Source organism: Procambarus clarkii, chromosome 69 (genome assembly GCF_040958095.1).
Source record: "Procambarus clarkii isolate CNS0578487 chromosome 69, FALCON_Pclarkii_2.0, whole genome shotgun sequence".
In the NCBI taxonomy this organism is placed as follows: Eukaryota; Metazoa; Arthropoda; class Malacostraca; order Decapoda; family Cambaridae; genus Procambarus; species Procambarus clarkii.
In genome coordinates, this window is record NC_091218.1 from 19,571,117 (window position 1) to 19,589,856 (window position 18,740).

Sequence of the window (18,740 nt, forward strand, 5' to 3'; positions counted from 1 at the left end):
TAAAGTCACTAGCACGCATAGCGTTTTGGGCTGGTCCTTAATCCTAATTTTTTCCCTGAAGTATGACCCGCCAAATCTTTTAACAACCAATTCTCTGCTGGGTGAACAGTTAAGGATTGGTGCCCGGTCAATCCTTCCCGGCCAGCCCTGCACTGTGCGCACTAGTGGCTTTACAAGAATGTGAACACATCATGCTATGTACTCTCATAAACCCAATGTAACTTCTTGTATATAAATAAATAAATAAATAAATAAATAAATAAATAAATAAATAAATAAATAAATAAATAAATAAATAAATAAATAAATAAATAAATAAATAAATAAATAAATAATAAATAAATAAATAATAAATAAATAAAATATGTAATGGTTTAAGGTGTTGCTGGCGCCATCTATTACTTGTCCGCCGCAACACCTGGCGCGCATGCGTCGAATTCATGCCATGTATAGCCAGTCATTTTTTATTTTAATATTGTTTCCTCATAGATGAAACAAACTATTTTACATTTATTGATCTGAATTTTACAAAAATTAAAAGAGCACATAGGTCAATTAGTTAATAGTGGTTTGTGATATAGTGTAGGATAAGGCGAGGGAGCGTTGGCGAGGGCGTTAGGCGGAGGAGGCCAGAGTTGTCGCTCCTGGCTCCCGCAGGACATTTACAAGCTGCTTATCTAAGAAGGTCCGTCTCTCTATACATTTTGTTATATTATTCTAACATCCTGCTTGTTTAAGAGGCTGACGGGTGAGAGCGAGAGTGTGAGGCAGCAGCGGTGTGGGCGTACATAAGAGGTGTGTGGAGTGAAGTGTGGATGTGGTGCTGGAATGTTAGGAGGCTTGTCTGGCCCCCCAGCTGCCGCCACCACCCTCGGCCACCTCGGCCTCTGGCACCCCCCTCGGCCACCTCGGCCTCTGGCACCACCCTCGGCCACCCCAGCCTCTGGCACCACCCTCGGCCACCCTAGCCTCTGGCACCACCCTCGGCCACCCCAGCCTCGGCACCACCCTCTGGCACCCCCCTCGGCCACCTCGGCCTCTGGCACCAAACTCCGCCACCCCAGCCTCTGGCACCATCCTCGGCCACCTCGGCCTCTGGCACCCCCCTCGGCCACCTCGGCCACCCCAGCCTCTGGCACCACCCTCGGCCACCCCGGCCTCTGCCACCCCCCACGGCCACCTCGGCCTCTGGCACCACCCTCGGCCACCCCAGCCTCTGGCACCACCCTCGGCCACCTCGGCCTCTGGCACCACCCTCGGCCACCCCAGCCTCTGGCACCCCCCTCGGCCACCCCGGCCTCTGGCACCCCCCTCGGCCACCCCGGCCTCTGGCACCACCCTCGGCCACCCCGGCCTCTGGCACCACCCTCGGCCACCTCGGCCTCTGGCACCACCCCGGCCTCTGGCACCACCCTCGGCCTCTGGCACCACCCTCGGCCTCTGGCACCACCCTCGGCCACCTCGGCCTCTGGCACCACCCTCGGCCACCCCAGCCTCTGGCACCACCCTCGGCCACCCCAGCCTCTGGCACCACCCTCGGCCACCCCAGCCTCTGACACCACCCTCGGCCACCCCGGCCTCTGGCACCCCCCTCGGCCACCTCGGCCTCTGGCACCACCCTCGGCCACCCCGGCCTCTGGCACCACCCTCGGCCACCCCGGCCTCTGGCACCACCCTCGGCCACCCCAGCCTCTGGCACCACCCTCGGCCACCCCGGCCTCTGGCACCACCCTCGGCCACCCCGGCCTCTGGCACCACCCTCGGCCACCCCGGCCTCTGGCACCACCCTCGGCCACCCCGGCCTCTGGCACCACCCTCGGCCACCCCGGCCTCTGGCACCACCCTCGGCCACCCCGGCCTCTGGCACCACCCTCGGCCACCCCGGCCTCTGGCACCACCCTCGGCCACCCCGGCCTCTGGCACCACCCTCGGCCACCCCGGCCTCTGGCACCACCCTCGGCCACCCCGGCCTCTGGCACCACCCTCGGCCACCCCGGCCTCTGGCACCAGCCTCGGCCTCCCGATAGATAAGTACTGATAAGTAAGATGCATCATAAGAACCTAAGAACAAAGGCAACTGCAGTAGGCCTATTGGCCCATACGAGGCAGCTCCTATCGATAACCACCCAATCCCACTCGTAAACATGTCCAACCCACCATAAAAATAATTAATCAGGTGTAAGGAAATGTGGCCAAGTGTCTACATCGTGTGGGGGAATCGAATATGGGAACTATTGGTTGTGAACAAAATGCACTTGCAAGAAAAGTTAACAGTTCAGTCAACAGGGTTAATTCATCTATAAATATTTGTTATTAAGTACAGTAATAGAAAGCCGCTGAAAGTACAAATATTAATGTTCAATTACTGTAGTACTAATACATCTGTACTATCTAAAGTTGAACTGAGTTTGCCTGCATATTACCAAGTTACATATTTTGGATTTTGTAGACAGTATTTTCCACAAATCTTAGAATTGCAGTACATATATATGTATGTATGTATGTATGTCGTACCTAGTAGCCAGAACGACTTCTTGACCTACTATGCAAGGCCCGATTTGCCTAATAGACCGAGTGATTTTCTTTAATTCCATTATATTGTTTCCTATTGGTTTATTTTAAATATTATTATTATGTTATATTAAGAACATAAATTATTGATTTATTTATGTCGGTTTAGGTTAGATTAAGATAGGTTAGGTTCGGTTATATATCTACGTTAGTTTTAACTCGAATTTAAAAAAATAGCTCATACATAATGAAATGAATAGCTTTATCATTTCTTGAGAAAAAAATGAGGAAAATATTGAAATCATATATATATATATATATATTAATAATATTAATTTTATATATAATGAAGCTTCTCTTTTTATTATTTATATAGAATATTTGCTGAAAAAGTTTCAACTTTTTCAAACAAGTTTCAAATTGCAATCATTTCTAGTCTTACAAATGAGGGTAATTTTTAAGCACCCAATTTTCCTATCTACATTGCAGTTTTTAATTAAGGCTTTATTTTTATGCTTCAGGAGGGCTTGCCAACAGTGTGTCAGCTGGAGGGAGTTCTTCGCACCTTGAGTTAGGTAACGTGACCCGCTGTGTTGTTAGTTGACATTGTATTTTTTGTTTTCTTGGGCTATCTCTACTACCTGCTACCCAATTTTTATATATTTTATTTTGAAGGATTTGCTGTGCTGAAATATATGTGCCATATGTATGGATCTTTTTGGTATTTCCATTTGGAAATTTATCCTTGCAACCCCTGGATCTTACATGAGCACGTAGGTGAACAATTAATTCTTGTTTTCCTCTTTTTTTAAACAAATATGTTTGTAGGTTTAACTGCATCTAAGATAAATCATTTCAGAGAATAGAAAGTATGAAGGCGATGAGTCACAATAACGTGGCTAAAGTAATTTGACCAGACCACACACTAGATGGTGAAGGGATGACGACGCTTCGGTCCGTCCTGGACCATTCTCATGTCATTCTCAAGACAATCGACTTGAGAATGGTCCAGGATGGATCGAAACGTCGTCGTCCCTTCACCTTCTAGTGTGTGGTCTGGTCAAACATAGAAAGTATGAAGAAATTTACAATAAAAAGTTAGTTAGTTTTCCAACTGTCCAACTTAGTTTATAATCTTGGTGTTTTACTACATACTGTCTGGTACTTTAAAATAATTTCAATATTTTGAAACGATAGAATGCTTATTTATAGTTTAGCATTATTTTAACCCTTTGACTGCTGAATTAAAGTAAGATTCCATGTGCACAAATTAAATTTATTAAACTATTAAAAAATACTGTATGTATTACTCACAAGATTGAAGCTCATTATTTTTTCACTATAGAAATACAAAATTTATATAATAAATACTGTAGATGTAAACTTTGGCTGGGGGGATTGTATAAGGGAGGGGTCGAATGTATTTCATATGTACTATAATGCCATTCTAAGTAGCCCCTCTGTCACTACTCAAGCCAGAGTCCATCCAGGATGCTATACACACAGTGTGCCCAGACCTGTTCCACCATAACAAGGATCTATGAAAGTTGTCATGCTGCATAGTTGTGGAAGTGAGACGGGATAAATTTATCCCGTCAAAATCCCGTGAGACGGGATAAAATTTAGCCAAAACAGTTAACACCCCTGTGAGAGTTTGTTGTAATTGTCAAAATACCAAGTTATCCTTAGTTTACCATTGCACCGATTATCACCAGATGGCAATGCTAGGAGTTACCTCAACAGAGTTAGGGGGTTCTGACTACCATAAGAACGCAAAGAACTCGCTGGAGTTGGCTCTTGGAAGGAGAGGACCTATTGCATGAGATGAGCCAGACCTGAAGACAGAAAAGTATTAATGCCCATAGGAGTCAGCATGAAGACACACAGCGTAAGGTCTGTGTCTCGGAACAGGACGTTGCTGAGAAGATAGTGGAAGTAATGTACCTCCAGAAATAATATACATGTAGGCACAAAAGGGACTGAATTGTCTTCACCACCTACTGCAGCAGCTATGAGGGGTGAGTTTTAGTACATACAATATAAGTCTTACTGCTCAAGATAAGTGTGAAACCCAAGAAGCCCACAGAAAAATCCACAAGGCAGCCTTGAGACTTGAGGTATGATGTGCAGATGAGCAAGTAAATTAGAATCTGATCGACAGTTGACCCAAGGTGAAAAGCAGATGACTCATTCTTGTCTAAAAAGGAGGGAGGTGGCTGTAAATGAGCAGAGCAAAATCTTAACCTGATGCTAATGAGCAAAGTCATTTGTGCAAAGCAGTACCCCTTCCGACATGGTTATGTGATGGGCACCACAAAAAATAAAACCTTAAAGGAATGATTCTTGAACAGAGGTGACACATGGAAAGAAGTCACAGGGTCAAATCCAGGACTTAGGGGATTCCAAGGATGCACATGCAGGGAGGAGGAAAGTATGACTGCCTGGAAGCCAGAAGCAGAATCTGGCTCACTGCTAGGCAAAGGGAGCTTGGGGGTACAGAGATCGAGCCAAAACCAAGAAAAAAATCCAGAAAACAAGTGCAACAACAAAAGCAACTCCTTGAAGAAAAAATTTATCCCCCCATACACAAGGTAAACATTTGTTGTTGCAGGTAAATATTCTAACTGTGATGTACCTGGTCTTGATGGTACTTAAGAGTGTGTGTGTGTATTCTACAGGGCTTTGCTCTTTGTCTTCTTTCAGATTATGTACCTGCCATTCTAGTGCTGCCTTGGGATGGGAATTCAATTTGTTTAATTTCCCTGTGGAACTGGTCTTTTGAGACCAGAAATAGCCACACTTCTTGCTATTCATACTGTGGTTGTCAGTACTGTACTGTTCCCTTGTGTGATGAGTTAAACATTTGCACTCCTTTCTGTCCGATTTGATGGTAGGGATGTTAGGTGGCTGGTGCTGTGAAGGTCACGGCTTTCTCATTGGGGTTTTCCAACACGTTTGAGCAGCCTGAACTTTCCACTTTGTTGCCTTTTTCCTGTAGGTGTAATTTTGCTGGATCCAGGCTTGTGTAGTTGTGGTCCCTGGATTGCATAACGTGGATTCTGCTTTGTCATTTTTTCTTGGTATTTTTCAGGGTTTGTATCTGTTGTGGTGCCATCCTCTCACTCTAGCTATTCACACATGTGCTAAATATAAATAGTCAGGGCTCTGGTCAGAAGCAGTGGCCTCACCTGCAGCAAATGTTCATCATGGCATGGTAGTTTGTGACAATCTGGATGGCAATTTGACATGTCTGTCTAACACTTGGCATGGCTCTTAATCTTCTGTTGAGGCAGTTAACCTACAGAGTTAACTGCATCAACAGGGAAATGGGAGGAAGTATCTTTGTGGGCTGTGTTCTTCTACTGGGATCCATGTGGCTATTGCAGCCCTGGTTCTCAGCCCTTCTTTGTTGTCCCAACCCCCCTTACTTTCCAGAGGCTCCGCTTCTTCTATAGGATCAGTGGCATGACCTGCCTCAGGGGCTCAAGGTTCTTCACTGATGATCATATATGGTGTTTCTAGGCTTTGTGTACCATCACCTATATAAGAATCGGATGGTAAGCCATTAGGTGTCGCATTGTTTCTTTCAGGCAGCTTTGTGTGTCTTCTGCATTTTCCTCTTCTCAGCATCAGTCATCTGTATCTGTGGCTGTGGTGATGTCCTTTCTGTACTCGTCCTTGGATCACCTAATACTGTTGCCTATGCGGCAACAGTATTAAGTGAAGGATTTTTCATTTGTATTTTTCTGTCCACAATCGGTTTATGCTCCTTTGGAACTGCCTGGGTGTTTGGAGTTATTGTCCTCTTCATGCTTTTGGGTTTCTGCAGTGGTTGAGGATTATTGTTTTAAGGCACTCTTTCTCCTGGTCCTTGCTGTATGTTAGGTTAGGGAGCTTCACACACATACTACTCGGCCCATCCTCACACTAGGCTGGTTAAAGCAGCGGCCGTCCTCCCCAGAAGCATTCATGAATTTTAACATACCGGGCCTAGCATACTGGGCCTCGTAGCCTGGTGGATAGCGCGCAGGACTCGTAATTCTGTGGCGCGGGTTCGATTCCCGCACGAGGCAGAAACAAATGGGCAAAAGTTTCTTTCACCCTGAATGCCCCTGTTACCTAGCAGTAAATAGGTACCTGGGAGTTAGTCAGCTGTCACGGGCTGCTTCCTGGGGGTGGAGGCCTGGTCGAGGACCGGGCCGCGGGGACACTAAAACCCCGAAAGCATCTCAAGATATCTCAAGATAACCTACCGTGTCTTAAAAATTGGTGTTCTCTTGTTCTCATATATAAATTAATATTATTAAACATTAAAATTCTATGTATAGTTAGGTTAGGTTAGGTGTTCAGTTTCTGATGGAGATTATTTGTATTGGAAGTATGTGGATGAAGCATTTGTAACATCATGGTTCGAACAGATGTCGTCAGCGAAGCATTTGTTCCGTAAGTGTTCAGACGTCATCAGTCGAATCGTGTGTAAACATGTTTTTCATTCATAAACGGGGGTTTGACTGCTGGATGAACGAGCATTTGGCTCTGTTTATGAGGACGGGCGGCTTTGTTTGGGACATTGTTTTTGGTCTTTTGGTGCAAGGCATTGTTTTCTCTGCAGTCTTCTTTCAATCTTGACAAAGAATGAGACTACCTTCCAGTTTTTTTTATTAATGCTTGGTTTATTAAGCCAAGGGTGCATCATATACTGTTACGGTAGACATATTTTGTCAATCATGTTTTTAAGAGTTTCTTAGTTTCAGGGAATTCATAAGAGTGATTTGGGTCGACCAGCTGGCTGTGTATTTGCTCTCATAGTACTGTATGTGGTTGTTTGCAACTTTGATGGCTATATTTGTGTCTACAGTTGTGTCTAGTGTGTCTACAGCTGATGTCTAAACTCTGTGCTTGTGCCAGTCCAACAAGTGTATTGGCTTTGCATTACTAATTGGTCATCTCTTGGTCTTGGTGAACTTGGGCATTTGGCATATAGCTGAAGTTGATCTGCTCTGAGCCCTTCCTCTCCAGCCATTCATCTCCCACGTTGAAGCTCAGTCTGCCTTTTCTGTTTTATTAATCATTTTTCTTTTCCAGAAAATTTGATCTCTTCTACCGAGGCTCCATTGTGAGTAAGCTTGGGGAGCTACCAAGGGGGTCCCTCTTGGAAATCAAGCATTGGCTTTAATAAAAATATCCTTTCTAGGGGAAGCCCCGTCGGCTCTCTAAAGCTATCCAAAATTATATGTGCTATATTAGTTTGGGGTCATCAGTCACAGGAGTCCTTATGCCTACCGGGGACCACGAGCCAGAACCTGGTCCCCTCAGAGAGGTCTTGGGTGACCAGGGCTGCCATCTGGTGGTGGTCAGGTGCATCACAGGGTATTTATCCTGCTGCAACAATTGTTTACCTAGAGGTTTCTGCTTTCCTCCAAACAGTTGGTTGTTTTCTTGCATCTGTGCTTTCTGTCTGTTTTTTTCCTTACTTTTGGGTTGAGCTCTAATAACTAAGCTTCCCTTGCCTTGTACCCATTGTTACCTGGGTTTTGGTTGGCGACAGATGGGTCTCGGGAGGTCTAGTGTTGCCGAGGTTTGGCAGTTACTAGAACAAAGTTCGGAAAGCCATTTGGGGTCTGGTCAAGAAAGGATGATTTATTACATTCAATGATTTATTTTATTTGTTTTCTAAGAGTTGCTGAAAACCAGAACCAGGAAATAGCAAGTGACCATACTCTGAGAAATCATGTTCAGCAGCCAAAGGGTTTAAGGGATAGGCTTGTATATAAAACGGCTTCCTATAGTCCTAGTGTTTCTTTGAAGTACAGTAGTCAGTATCTGGAAACACAGCAGACCCTTGCCATTTGCAATTTTGGCTATTTGCTTGTAACAAAGTTAAAAAAATATTTAAAAAATCTGTATTCTATCATTAAATGTAACCTAAATAAAATTGCATTAATTGGAACCAAACACTTATGTATCAGGAAATATTTAATTTTCTTCCTGCAAATGATTAAACACACTTTCTCATAATATTTATCTATATTATACGCCAACAACCTGTCCTCCAAAATTACAGTGCTTATAAAATACTAAGGATGGAATGAATAAAACATTGACTGTTGCATCCAGAATGGTCCATGTGTTGTATTATTGAGTTTGTATATACTAAATTCGGCCTTCGATTGCATGTTAGGCCTTGGAATGCCTGTTTAGGCTTAGGGACAGGTTAGGTTTACAGTTAGGATATTTCAGTTTTCATGTTCCTTTCGAAATTTAATACAGTAGTACAAAATGTTCACTGTTTGGTGCAACAATTTATACTTTGTATATTCCAGGCATAGTAGCTGTAAGTACAGTACCATCATTTTTGGAGGATGGGTTGTAAAATCTAGTGCTAGGTGATCTGATGTTGGTAAAGCATCTTCCAGTTATTGGGAGTTTCACTTAGTTTTATGTTTGGTTGATTGTTAATGATGTCGTTCTCCTGAGTAAACTTTAGGTGGCTCCAGATAGACCTACACATTGTTCCTTCCATTTAGAATACTTTACTATTTTGTGGCATACAGTATGGTTATGTTTGTGTTCAAAATGTGTCCCCTATTCCCCACAAGAGCTAAGTTTCATCATTTGCAGTTTTACCCACTGTGGGTGTCTTGAGAGTGTATGTTCTTCAAATAGCAAGGGCCTGCTGTAAGTTGAATAATATATTGTGTTACAGACTCTGCTATAATGGTAAGTGGTGAATACCCAACACAATTGCTTTGATTTTTTCTGTTTGTATCTACTGTACTTGTCAAAACACATGCACACACAACATGCACATGCAAGCACACAACACACACGTGCACTATGTGCACACACATGCGCACAACACGTCCAAGCTCATGCGCACACCCCACACTTGCACTCACATACACACACCTCCACACTTACACAATGACTGAGAGAGAGATTGTAGTGTTGTATGTTAATAGCTTAAACAGCATATTTGAAGTAGTTGATGGAGCATCTTTCACACAGGGCATCCCATTTTCTAAAACTCCCAGTGTTGTATTTGATTAATTTGATTATTCATATTTGGTCCTGACTAGACATCCCTGCCTCCCAAGCATGTTCTCACCTCTGAGCCTTGACTTACTTAGTTTGTTAGGTTGCCAACTATGGGGTTGTGATACCAAGGGCTCTGTTGTGGCCCAGTCAGTTGTTTTAGTGGTGCACTCTCAACAATTGATAATCTTTCCTTCTACTCATTTTATACTACTACTACTACTAAAAATAAGAAACCTCCTGCCACCATGGCTTCCAAACATTTTGTGGCGACCTTTGAGGCAGAAAGTAAAGATTCTAACCCTTGAAGTGCCCAATCTATAGTGATTTGACAAATTTTTGGATTCATTTGGAATGAGTTTAAAAATTCATGTTTTCTTCTTCGATATACAGAATTTGCAAGGATCAATATCCCAATGACTTGGTCTCATATCAGGCATCCTGGTTGGTGGTCTTGTTAACAATGCTGTTAGATGCCGCTGTTCACAGTCTCGTCTATGAATTACATCCCAGTTAATCAGGTTTCCTTTGGAACTATCAAGTTACCTTTTGAACACCAAGAAGGATCAGCTAGTCACAGTACAGTATATTCCTTATGGTTAGAGGGGGAGAGTGTCTTGGTAAGAGATATTTCCATGTGCAAATTCAAAACCATTCCCTTTTAATATTTTCCCAAGTGTAAATTATTATGCATCTCTTGCTCTAAATGGCAAGTTGCTCCAAAGCAACTGTCTACACATTCTCCAGGTCAGTAACCCCCTTCCCTCAATTGATTAGGGAGGTTGGATGAATGAACACATGCTAGTTTCGATCGTCTGCTTACGTACTTGGGGAGTTCATTAGGCAGGTTTTGAGACTTTTGGTGTCTTGAACCCAGCTGTTCTTTGTTTTGACTCTGACTTTTTGGAGGCCTTCCCTGGCAAAGTGACAAAATATCACCATTCCCTGCTCCTCTGAGAGCGGGGTCAGGTTCTGGCTCTGGGTCCCAGTAGACCTAAGAACACAAATAGCTGATGTGACCTGGTAGGTGGGAACATTCTCAGTGAATAGCTTCAAGGAACTATCTGGGCTCACCCAGAAATTGGAATGTCATTATGTTCAATGCTGGTTTAATATTTTGAGGGCAAAAACAAGTTATTTGTTTATTATATTTAAAGTTATCATCATATATCAATACGAAAGAGAAAGAAGTCAGCCAGGTTATAATTAAGTCTCGGTGGTGCAGTGGTAAAACACTCGTCTCGTGCTTCACGAGTGATTTTGGCCTGGGTTCGTATCCTGGCTGGGGAGAATAAAACGGCCCGCCAGGTGCCAATCCTCAAATGTAGCCTCAGTTCACCCAGCAGTGAATGGGTACCTGGTTGTTAAACAATAGGCAGGTCGTATTCTAGGGAAAATTTGGACTAAGGTCCTGCCCAAAATGCTATGAATGCTAGTTACTTTAAAAGAATGTAAAAACTGTATAGTGTATATATATATTAAAAAGTCCTAGTGATGCGTTATAGCAGTGGTATAAACAATCACAAGTTGAAACAAAAAAAGTAGTAACAGGATCTGATTGAGAAGAAGGCCAAGTATGTTCATAAAGTAATTAACATTATCAAATCTTGTATGTATAGTGAAGATACACAGAAAAACAGTTGGCTGATGAACAAAGTGCTGAGTAGTTTGTCAAATATGAGGAGATTGTGTTGGCTGGAACATTATCTTAACCTAGCCTTTGTGAGTACTGTACCCTTATAATATATTTTTAGATTATTTTTACCTCTTAATATTTTGTTTACAGTATTTAGTAAACCTGCATATTACTATGATGTATTTTTGGGGCATAAAATTAGTATTTGTTGTGGGCAGAAGATCATCCAGACAATTCGGGTGTTTGGATAGCATAAGGGTCTCGACCGATTCATAAAGCAGGACGACCTCTGTACAACAGTTGTCAAACCTTGACCTTAGTACTAAGGATCTTAGTACTAAGTATATAGCATCTGTGTAATATGTAACCTTCACTTAATTTGAGAACTCTTTATTCATGCTTGTAAACTAGAAACCTGTTTTCAACTAGTTCTCACATAGTGTAGGGTTTTGTTACCAAGAGTAGTGTGTTGTACTGCCGGAGCTGATAAATTTGGTTGCCATATAAAAGGATAAAGGTAAGGAAAGTATATGGACACAACTGACAGTACAATGTGCAACTAACATATATTTGTTTTGATTGTAAATGCCAATGTTTCCCGTCCCTCCCATGGATGGGAGGAGATGGGCTAATGTGATTTTCACAGTTCTTATGTCATTGGTTATTTTTCATTAAACAAAAATACTAACTTGTTTACCATTTGCTTCAGGTAAGTGCATAGAGAAGAGTTTTGAGCATTTAGAAATCCATGCAAGGGACGTTATATCCAGGTGGATTAATAATAAACCGAGACATTTGATTATTATAAGTGAGGACTAGCATGGCAACTCAAACAGCAAAGCTCGGTTTGCCTTAGAACAATGAGGGTAATGCTGTGCAGGTTTCATAAGTGGAGAGCACAAAAGTTTACTGTGTGGCGTCAGTCTCGTCTTGGGCTGACATGACATTTTTGTTTTATAAAATGTTATTGAATTGTTATACGTACTGACTGGTCTGTAACTGGCTTTTTGTAGAAAAAAGTTGCATGACTGATTACTGACATCCTGGAAGTGTGCATATGCAATATTTATAATTTGGAGTGAACTCTTATAGTTGTTGGTATTAGATTAGGTTATCAATTCAGTGTCATACTCACCAGTCATAATTTAGTAGAATTATTAAGGTGAGGAGGACTATTTGTGGAAATTAAGAATTGTTTTCAGACTGAGTAATTAACTATTCTGTTCCCAGGAGGTTGCCATGTGGCCAGCCATGCCCAATTGCCCAACAATATACGGTGTGGCTCTGCCCTCCACCCCAGCCGGGGAAGGGTTGTCCCCCGTGGTCACGTGTTGCCCCCCTAGCAGTCTACCCCAGGGGGCACCCTTATGGGCAGCCCCACACTCTGACTGGCAGTTGCCTTTGGTGGGGCTCATTGGGGTTACCTGATACATGGCCTACTATCTTCCCAGCTGATCCCAAACATCACCCTCTTCTCACCACCTCTCTCAGGAACTAGCCAGCTCACACCGCATGTCTCCTGTCTTGGGTGGGTCCACATTCTGCAAAGCCAACCATTGACCCAAACTTCTGTTTTCATCTCGCCATGGCTTGGTAGTGGACAGCAACTCTGGCCATCGCAGACCTTGAGTCAGCACTGCAGTCTTGGTCTCGGCCTTAACATAGATCATCATTCTCAAGGCTCGGAAGCTTTCATTAGATCAGCAGAGAACCTCGGCTTCAAGGTACAACAGGAAACCTCGATCATCAAACCAGCAAACCTGGGTTCGACAGGAATGTCGGCTGTAACTTTCATTGAAAAGCATTGGCTGTCACAATATTGAAAACAGTATAGTCAGAATGTGTGTTAAAACCAGGTAATCGGTATGGGTACGTTGTCGGTTACTGACGGCATAAACCTTCCACCTTTTTCACCATACACTGTACCTGATACTAAACATGACTTTACCTGTCAGGTCCACTGTGTGGCAGTGCTTGGTGGGTGATAATACACAGAATGGCTACTATTGTAAATCAGCACTTATGATTCAGGCAGTATGAACAAAGGCTTCACGTTATTCCTGAATTCTATTGTTCGATAATGAAATACAGTACCTTCAAGTTGTGCAACTTTTACAAGAATAAATGAATAGTGGGTCGTATCGTATTCATCTGGGCCCATTTGTCTGCACAAACAGGTAACCTTCAAGTGGCATTATTGCTGCTGCTACCAATCCCCCAACCCCATGGCTCGGAAGGCATCCCCAGTCAGAAGTGTCCTACGTATTTTTAGCAGGGCATCTTTATACTGAGAATAATATACATCTGTGGAGGATGAAAGGGTGAATGCTTATTCAGTGGAAAGTTGCACCTATACGCCAGTCATCCTGTTATATAAGCGCTGCCCGTTTATTCAGCACCGGATCACCGGGAGACTAATCTCCGAACACGGCGGTGAACACGGCAGCCAGAAGGGATTGCTATACTTCGGCTGCATGGCTACTGTCCAGTTGGTATCCCCAGTTCAAATGCTGCTCCATGGAAGACATTTCTCACTATGATGTGCAAGACTGATGACACCCTCCTACATGGCAAGCTGTGCGTGATGCATTGAGCAAGACTCCATCTCCTATGTATTTTCTCATTGGTGGTTGTAGTCATCACATAGCATCCCTCCCATATACTGTTTAACCTCAAACATCCAGATTACCTTGCACTTCTTTTGACTTTGCCTATTTTATTTTTTTATTTTTTTGCCCCTTTGATTTAATGTCTCTTTTCTCAGATACAGTATTTTGAGGTCGTACTTTTTTAATTAAATTGGAAATATTGTATAGGCAGAATGACAGTTTGATAACTCTGAAATCGGGTTTTATTACAAGGTGTTAGACGAGTAGTTGAGCTTTTTAATCCCAAGGTGGTGAATCTTACTAACACAGCATCTTTAACATCAAGTTTTCATAACTTTCATGCCCAGATCATGTGCTACTGTCGAAAGTCAAAAGCCTTTCATTAGTTAATTTTTTACTAAGTTTTCTTTCATCAGCTTATTTTATTAATTTCTTTTTATATTAAATTCTTTAAAGAACTTTAATATCCTAGATAAAGCAAAGTACTCTTATTAAACAAGATTACATAGCAAATCGTCATAACTGTAAATCAAAGGCACGCTGGCCATATTTGGTTCAGCTTTGCATAGAAGCATTCATCTTCTGGTTTAGTCTCGTATATCTCGCGTACCTCTCACCGGCTCTTAAAATGGCACAGTGTACTGTACCTAATAAGGCAACTTTTTATTCATAACATATTAGTGTTCATAACACAATTTATAGAAATTAATATAATGACTTGTGCATCAAAATGTACTAGTTATTTTATACAAAGTATATTGTACAGTGTAATTAACATCTCTTGGAAATTGCTTCTTAAAATTTGATAATTTTATCAGTCAACTTTAGCAATGTTTAATTGAAACTTTTGCCAGTATAAACAAATATATACTGTACGGTGGAACCTCGATTAACAGATTTAATCCGTTCCGGCACTTGGCTCGTCATGTGAAACGCTCGTCTTTCAAAACGAATTTCCCCATTTAAAATAATGAAAATAAAAATAATCCGTTCTACCACTGAAAAACAAGAATGTGATATTCGATTTTGTAAATAATGGAGCAGCCTACCTGACAGTCACTTAATGAACATTTTTGACATTTGTTAATTTTTCAAATTTTTTCGATTTTCTTTTCTAATTTTGTCTAAAAAAACAAAAATCAATGCTTTGCAGCATTACAGTAGTCACCCCTTTACATCCCAGCATCATTAGCATCTTTAAAACAAAAAAAAAAAGTTATTTGCATTGTCAGAGGTGTCTGAGAATTTGCGAGAACCGGTGGGAACACACCATGTGGGTTTTTCTCGTTAATCAAATGAACGCTCGCCAATCGAGACAAATTGTCGGCGATCGGTGCCCTCGTTATTCAAATTGCTTGTAAATTGAGGAGCTCATCACTCGAGGTTCTACTGTATTTAGTTCTAGGTAGTAAATGCAATTACATTAAACAAAACTCATGTAGATTTTTTCAAAAAGATGTTGCCATATCTTCAGCAATTTGTAATTTGAGACCTAGGTGCAGGCCAGCAGATGAAGGCTCGTAGTCATTATGTTGTAAAGTTTGTCACCATTGTATTCAGTGTATATGTCATCACAACATCTCTACATACGTTGTGATTGTTTAAAATGATTACTCGTGAAATGTTTAGACTACATGGACATTGATAAGAAAGCTGGTTGGCTTAAGCACATACAACTCACTGATTAACTTACTGTGGTATTTGCTTTCTTCTGTCTATTAAAAGGTATAATCTAGATGCAGAATGCATAAGACTTAGTATGTATTATACTCCTATGGGCATGGAGGAAGTCAACATTGTTGGCATATCAAATTACTTTAGGTACTGGTGTCAGTAATTATTTATTTTTTGTTTATTATTTTTTTAAACTCCTTCCATCTTTGTCAACTAACAGTTGTTTTGCCATTATATTAAGTTCTCGCCATCATTTGGATAAATCATCATGCGGCAGAAAGGATGGTGGTGAATGTTGCACGACAAGAATTATACAGTGTTCTTGTGTTTAATATTTTACGCTTTCGTATTTCCCGTCCGAGAAAAGAGGAAGTTTATGCGGAGTGATTTCGGGGTTTTTATGTGAAATAATATAATACTAACGTATGGGAAAAAGGTGCAGTTTTAAAGATATGTATTTTGTATCTGTCTGTAGTGTGGAGTGTGAAGTGATGATGAGTGATGCTAGCCCATGTGTTATGCACGTGGTGCCATTTTGCCTGGACTTTAGCAGCTTATAGTGCCCAAGGGTGGTAGCTGCAAGTCCAGGCAGCTTAGTGCACTTTCTGATGCCCATGACAGGTGCCATTCAAGAGTCTACGGGAGCCTCGGGGACTGCCTGCCGAGTCTCCCCCCATCATTATCCGCCAGGTCTGGCCTGGCCTGGCTTGCTGTGGCAGGAAACAGTTCATCCTTGGAATATTTCGTCGCCAACCTAGGATACCAGTGTTGGTGGCAGTACTCCTTCAGCCACGTCCTACGCTTCCATCCGGTCCAGTTCTGACACACGCCTGTTCCTTTCAGAGTGGTGTGAGCTCTGCTCCCCTCACTTTAGTGTGTGGAGTGCTGATTTCTGCCACACTTTCAGCATGTAAAGGAAATACATACCAATGAAATAGAAGACACCGTTTAAGTCACCAACAGTACACCTTACTTTGGCAATCTGACTTCAGGTAATGATTACCTATCTCAAGTTTTAGGCTTAATCATTTAACCATTTATAAATTCTGTTTATATTTTTCATCCTAAAATATCTATCTAATGACTATTAGTTTGTATTTGTAAAACAAAATTAAAAAATATTGTTTGCAAATTGTTTTTGGACTTAATATCTAGTACTGAAGTATGTTAGAAAAATTTCATATTTCCAAAATTTTGAATGCTTGAAATGATAGGGAAAGATTCTACCTATAGCCACAGTTGTCACACCCTCAAAAATTTGGTTATTAGTCTGAATTGTAGCCTAAAGAATTTTAAATATATATTTCAAAGACAAAAATAATTGTCATAAGTGTGAAGAGAGGCAGACATTGGAAGGTGGGAAGGGTAGACAGATAGGTGGATGAATGAACGTGTGTATTTATATAAAGATGCTGTTTGTTAAAAACCATTACCAGTATATAGAATTAAGCCATTTGATAATATTCTAGGGTGATCCTCAGGATGTCTGAGAGATACAGTCGTCCACGCACTCCTCCTGGTCCTCCCCCTACCCAAGGGCCTCGAAAACCATCCACTAGAGGACCTTCAACCTCTGCCACATCCTCCAAGTCTGCACCCCCAAAATCTTACGAGGAACGGCCGTATGATAAATATGACAAGCCGTTCACGAAACCCTCCTCCTACCCATCCTCCAAGCCATATGCTGACGACAAATATAAAAGTGCTTCGGTGAGAAAAATAGGTGATAAAGTGCCAAATAATAAGTTTGTGGGTAAAAGTGATGTGTATGGTAGTGATATATACAAGCCCAGAGATATTGGTTACTCCAGTGATAGGTTTAATGAAAAGGACAATGCTTATGTAAGTAGTTATCCCGATAAAGGACGGTATACTGAAAAATACCCTACAAGTGCCCCTTACACTGATAAATTTCCTGGGAAGAAGTTTGCTGCTGATTATGATGCCTATCCTGAAAAGACAAGCAGATATCCCAGACATGAAAGTGAAGCCTATTATGGAGCCGCCACTAATTCTTATGATGCTTACGCCTCTTATGATGCTTATGGTGGCGACAGGCATGTTGCTGGGGGCTATAGTGGCGCCAAACACGGCATGCCATTGGCAAGTTATGGTGATAAATATGGAGGAAGGGGAGGCATGGGTGGATATGGAGGAGAAAAGCTTGGAGGGCTTAGTTATGGAGGAGACAAATTGGGCAGAGGTGGAGGTGGCTATGGTGTGGAGAAGCATGGTGGTGGGGGGAGTGCCTATCCCAGAGATAAGCTGAGCACTGTAGGCTATGATGGCAAGCCAGGAACAAGGACAAGGGTTTACCCTGATGATGATCGACGACCTTATCGAGACTACACTCCACCACGCACTGGCAGGTGGGACCGTTCAATATTTTAAAGATTACCCAGACTGCAAGAGTTGTAAATATAAATTTATGTATTGGCAAACTTCTTTATACATTTGTTAGCTAGCATATTTAAATTTAACATTTTACTTTTGGGATGTAAAAATTAGCCTGTGGTATACAGTAGTCATGCTTTAATGAACCAATTCATACCGTATCTCTTCCACAGTAAAAGGGACTTTACTCTGTATCCATTCTACTGTACAAGTTATCACAGTTTTATTCTCAATTATTTTGTTCGTACAAATGACAGAATACATTTTGTTTAGCATACTGAGTACTGTATGATTTCAAAATTGCTTGGGGGGGGGTGAAGGGAAATGGATAATTTGAATATAAAAAATCATACATTTAAACAAATTTGGTACTGCATCACAGTCCCAAAAATAACAAACTAACTGTTAGAAGTCTAATGACATTTGCTGGTGCAATATTGCAATGATTTTATAGCTACGATATAAAATCCTTGTATAACATCTGGGCTTTAGTAGACAGTTTTGTAAGAATGAGTTTGCCTTATATTTGAATTAATGGTCTGAAGTTCAGAGACTGAATTTTTTTGTTTAGGTTTCTCGAAGGTATTACATCGAGATTAGTGCAGCTTTGTAGGCTGATGATTATTGATTTCATTAAGTGTCATGGAGATGCCATCCTCATAGTCCTTGAAGATTTGAATGTTCCCAAGGTAACTTTTTAAACTAAAAACTCATTTTATTATACAACATTTGCTCATAATATCATTATTGCTTTCTTATGCACACTGAAATTTCTAGGTTGTGGCAAAAAATAAAAGGAATTTAAGAAATTATATAAATAAGAATCTTGGGAATGGGTGGAAATATAAAGTAAAATCATTTTAATTTACAACTGTATTTCC

The 18,740-nt window shown here is 41.6% G+C and overlaps 2 protein-coding genes across 8 annotated transcripts in view; both read left to right on the plus strand.

Moving 5' to 3' along the window:
* Positions 1 to 592: 592 nt before the first annotated feature.
* The window catches only part of LOC123772110 (serine/arginine repetitive matrix protein 2), a 31,868-nt gene continuing 13,720 nt past the window's right edge, over positions 593 to 18,740 (plus strand). The window contains exons 1-5 of one of the 7 annotated variants that reach the window (XM_069311143.1): positions 593 to 685; positions 3,033 to 3,086; positions 12,413 to 13,759; positions 16,087 to 16,457; positions 16,935 to 17,834. In XM_069311143.1, coding sequence (XP_069167244.1) covers positions 16,948 to 17,834 — 887 coding nt within the window. In that variant the 5' untranslated portion in view covers positions 593 to 685; positions 3,033 to 3,086; positions 12,413 to 13,759; positions 16,087 to 16,457; positions 16,935 to 16,947. Of the gene's footprint in view, positions 686 to 3,032; positions 3,087 to 12,412; positions 13,760 to 15,940; positions 16,458 to 16,934; positions 17,835 to 18,740 lie in introns of all 7 variants that reach the window. The other 6 variants (XM_069311141.1, XM_045765080.2, XM_069311142.1 and 3 more) reach the window with 6 other exon arrangements.
* LOC123772247 (uncharacterized) lies at positions 829 to 2,031 on the plus strand. Its single transcript, XM_045765331.2, has one exon. It carries the CDS (start codon positions 829 to 831, stop codon positions 2,029 to 2,031), a length of 1,203 nt encoding a protein of 400 aa, XP_045621287.2.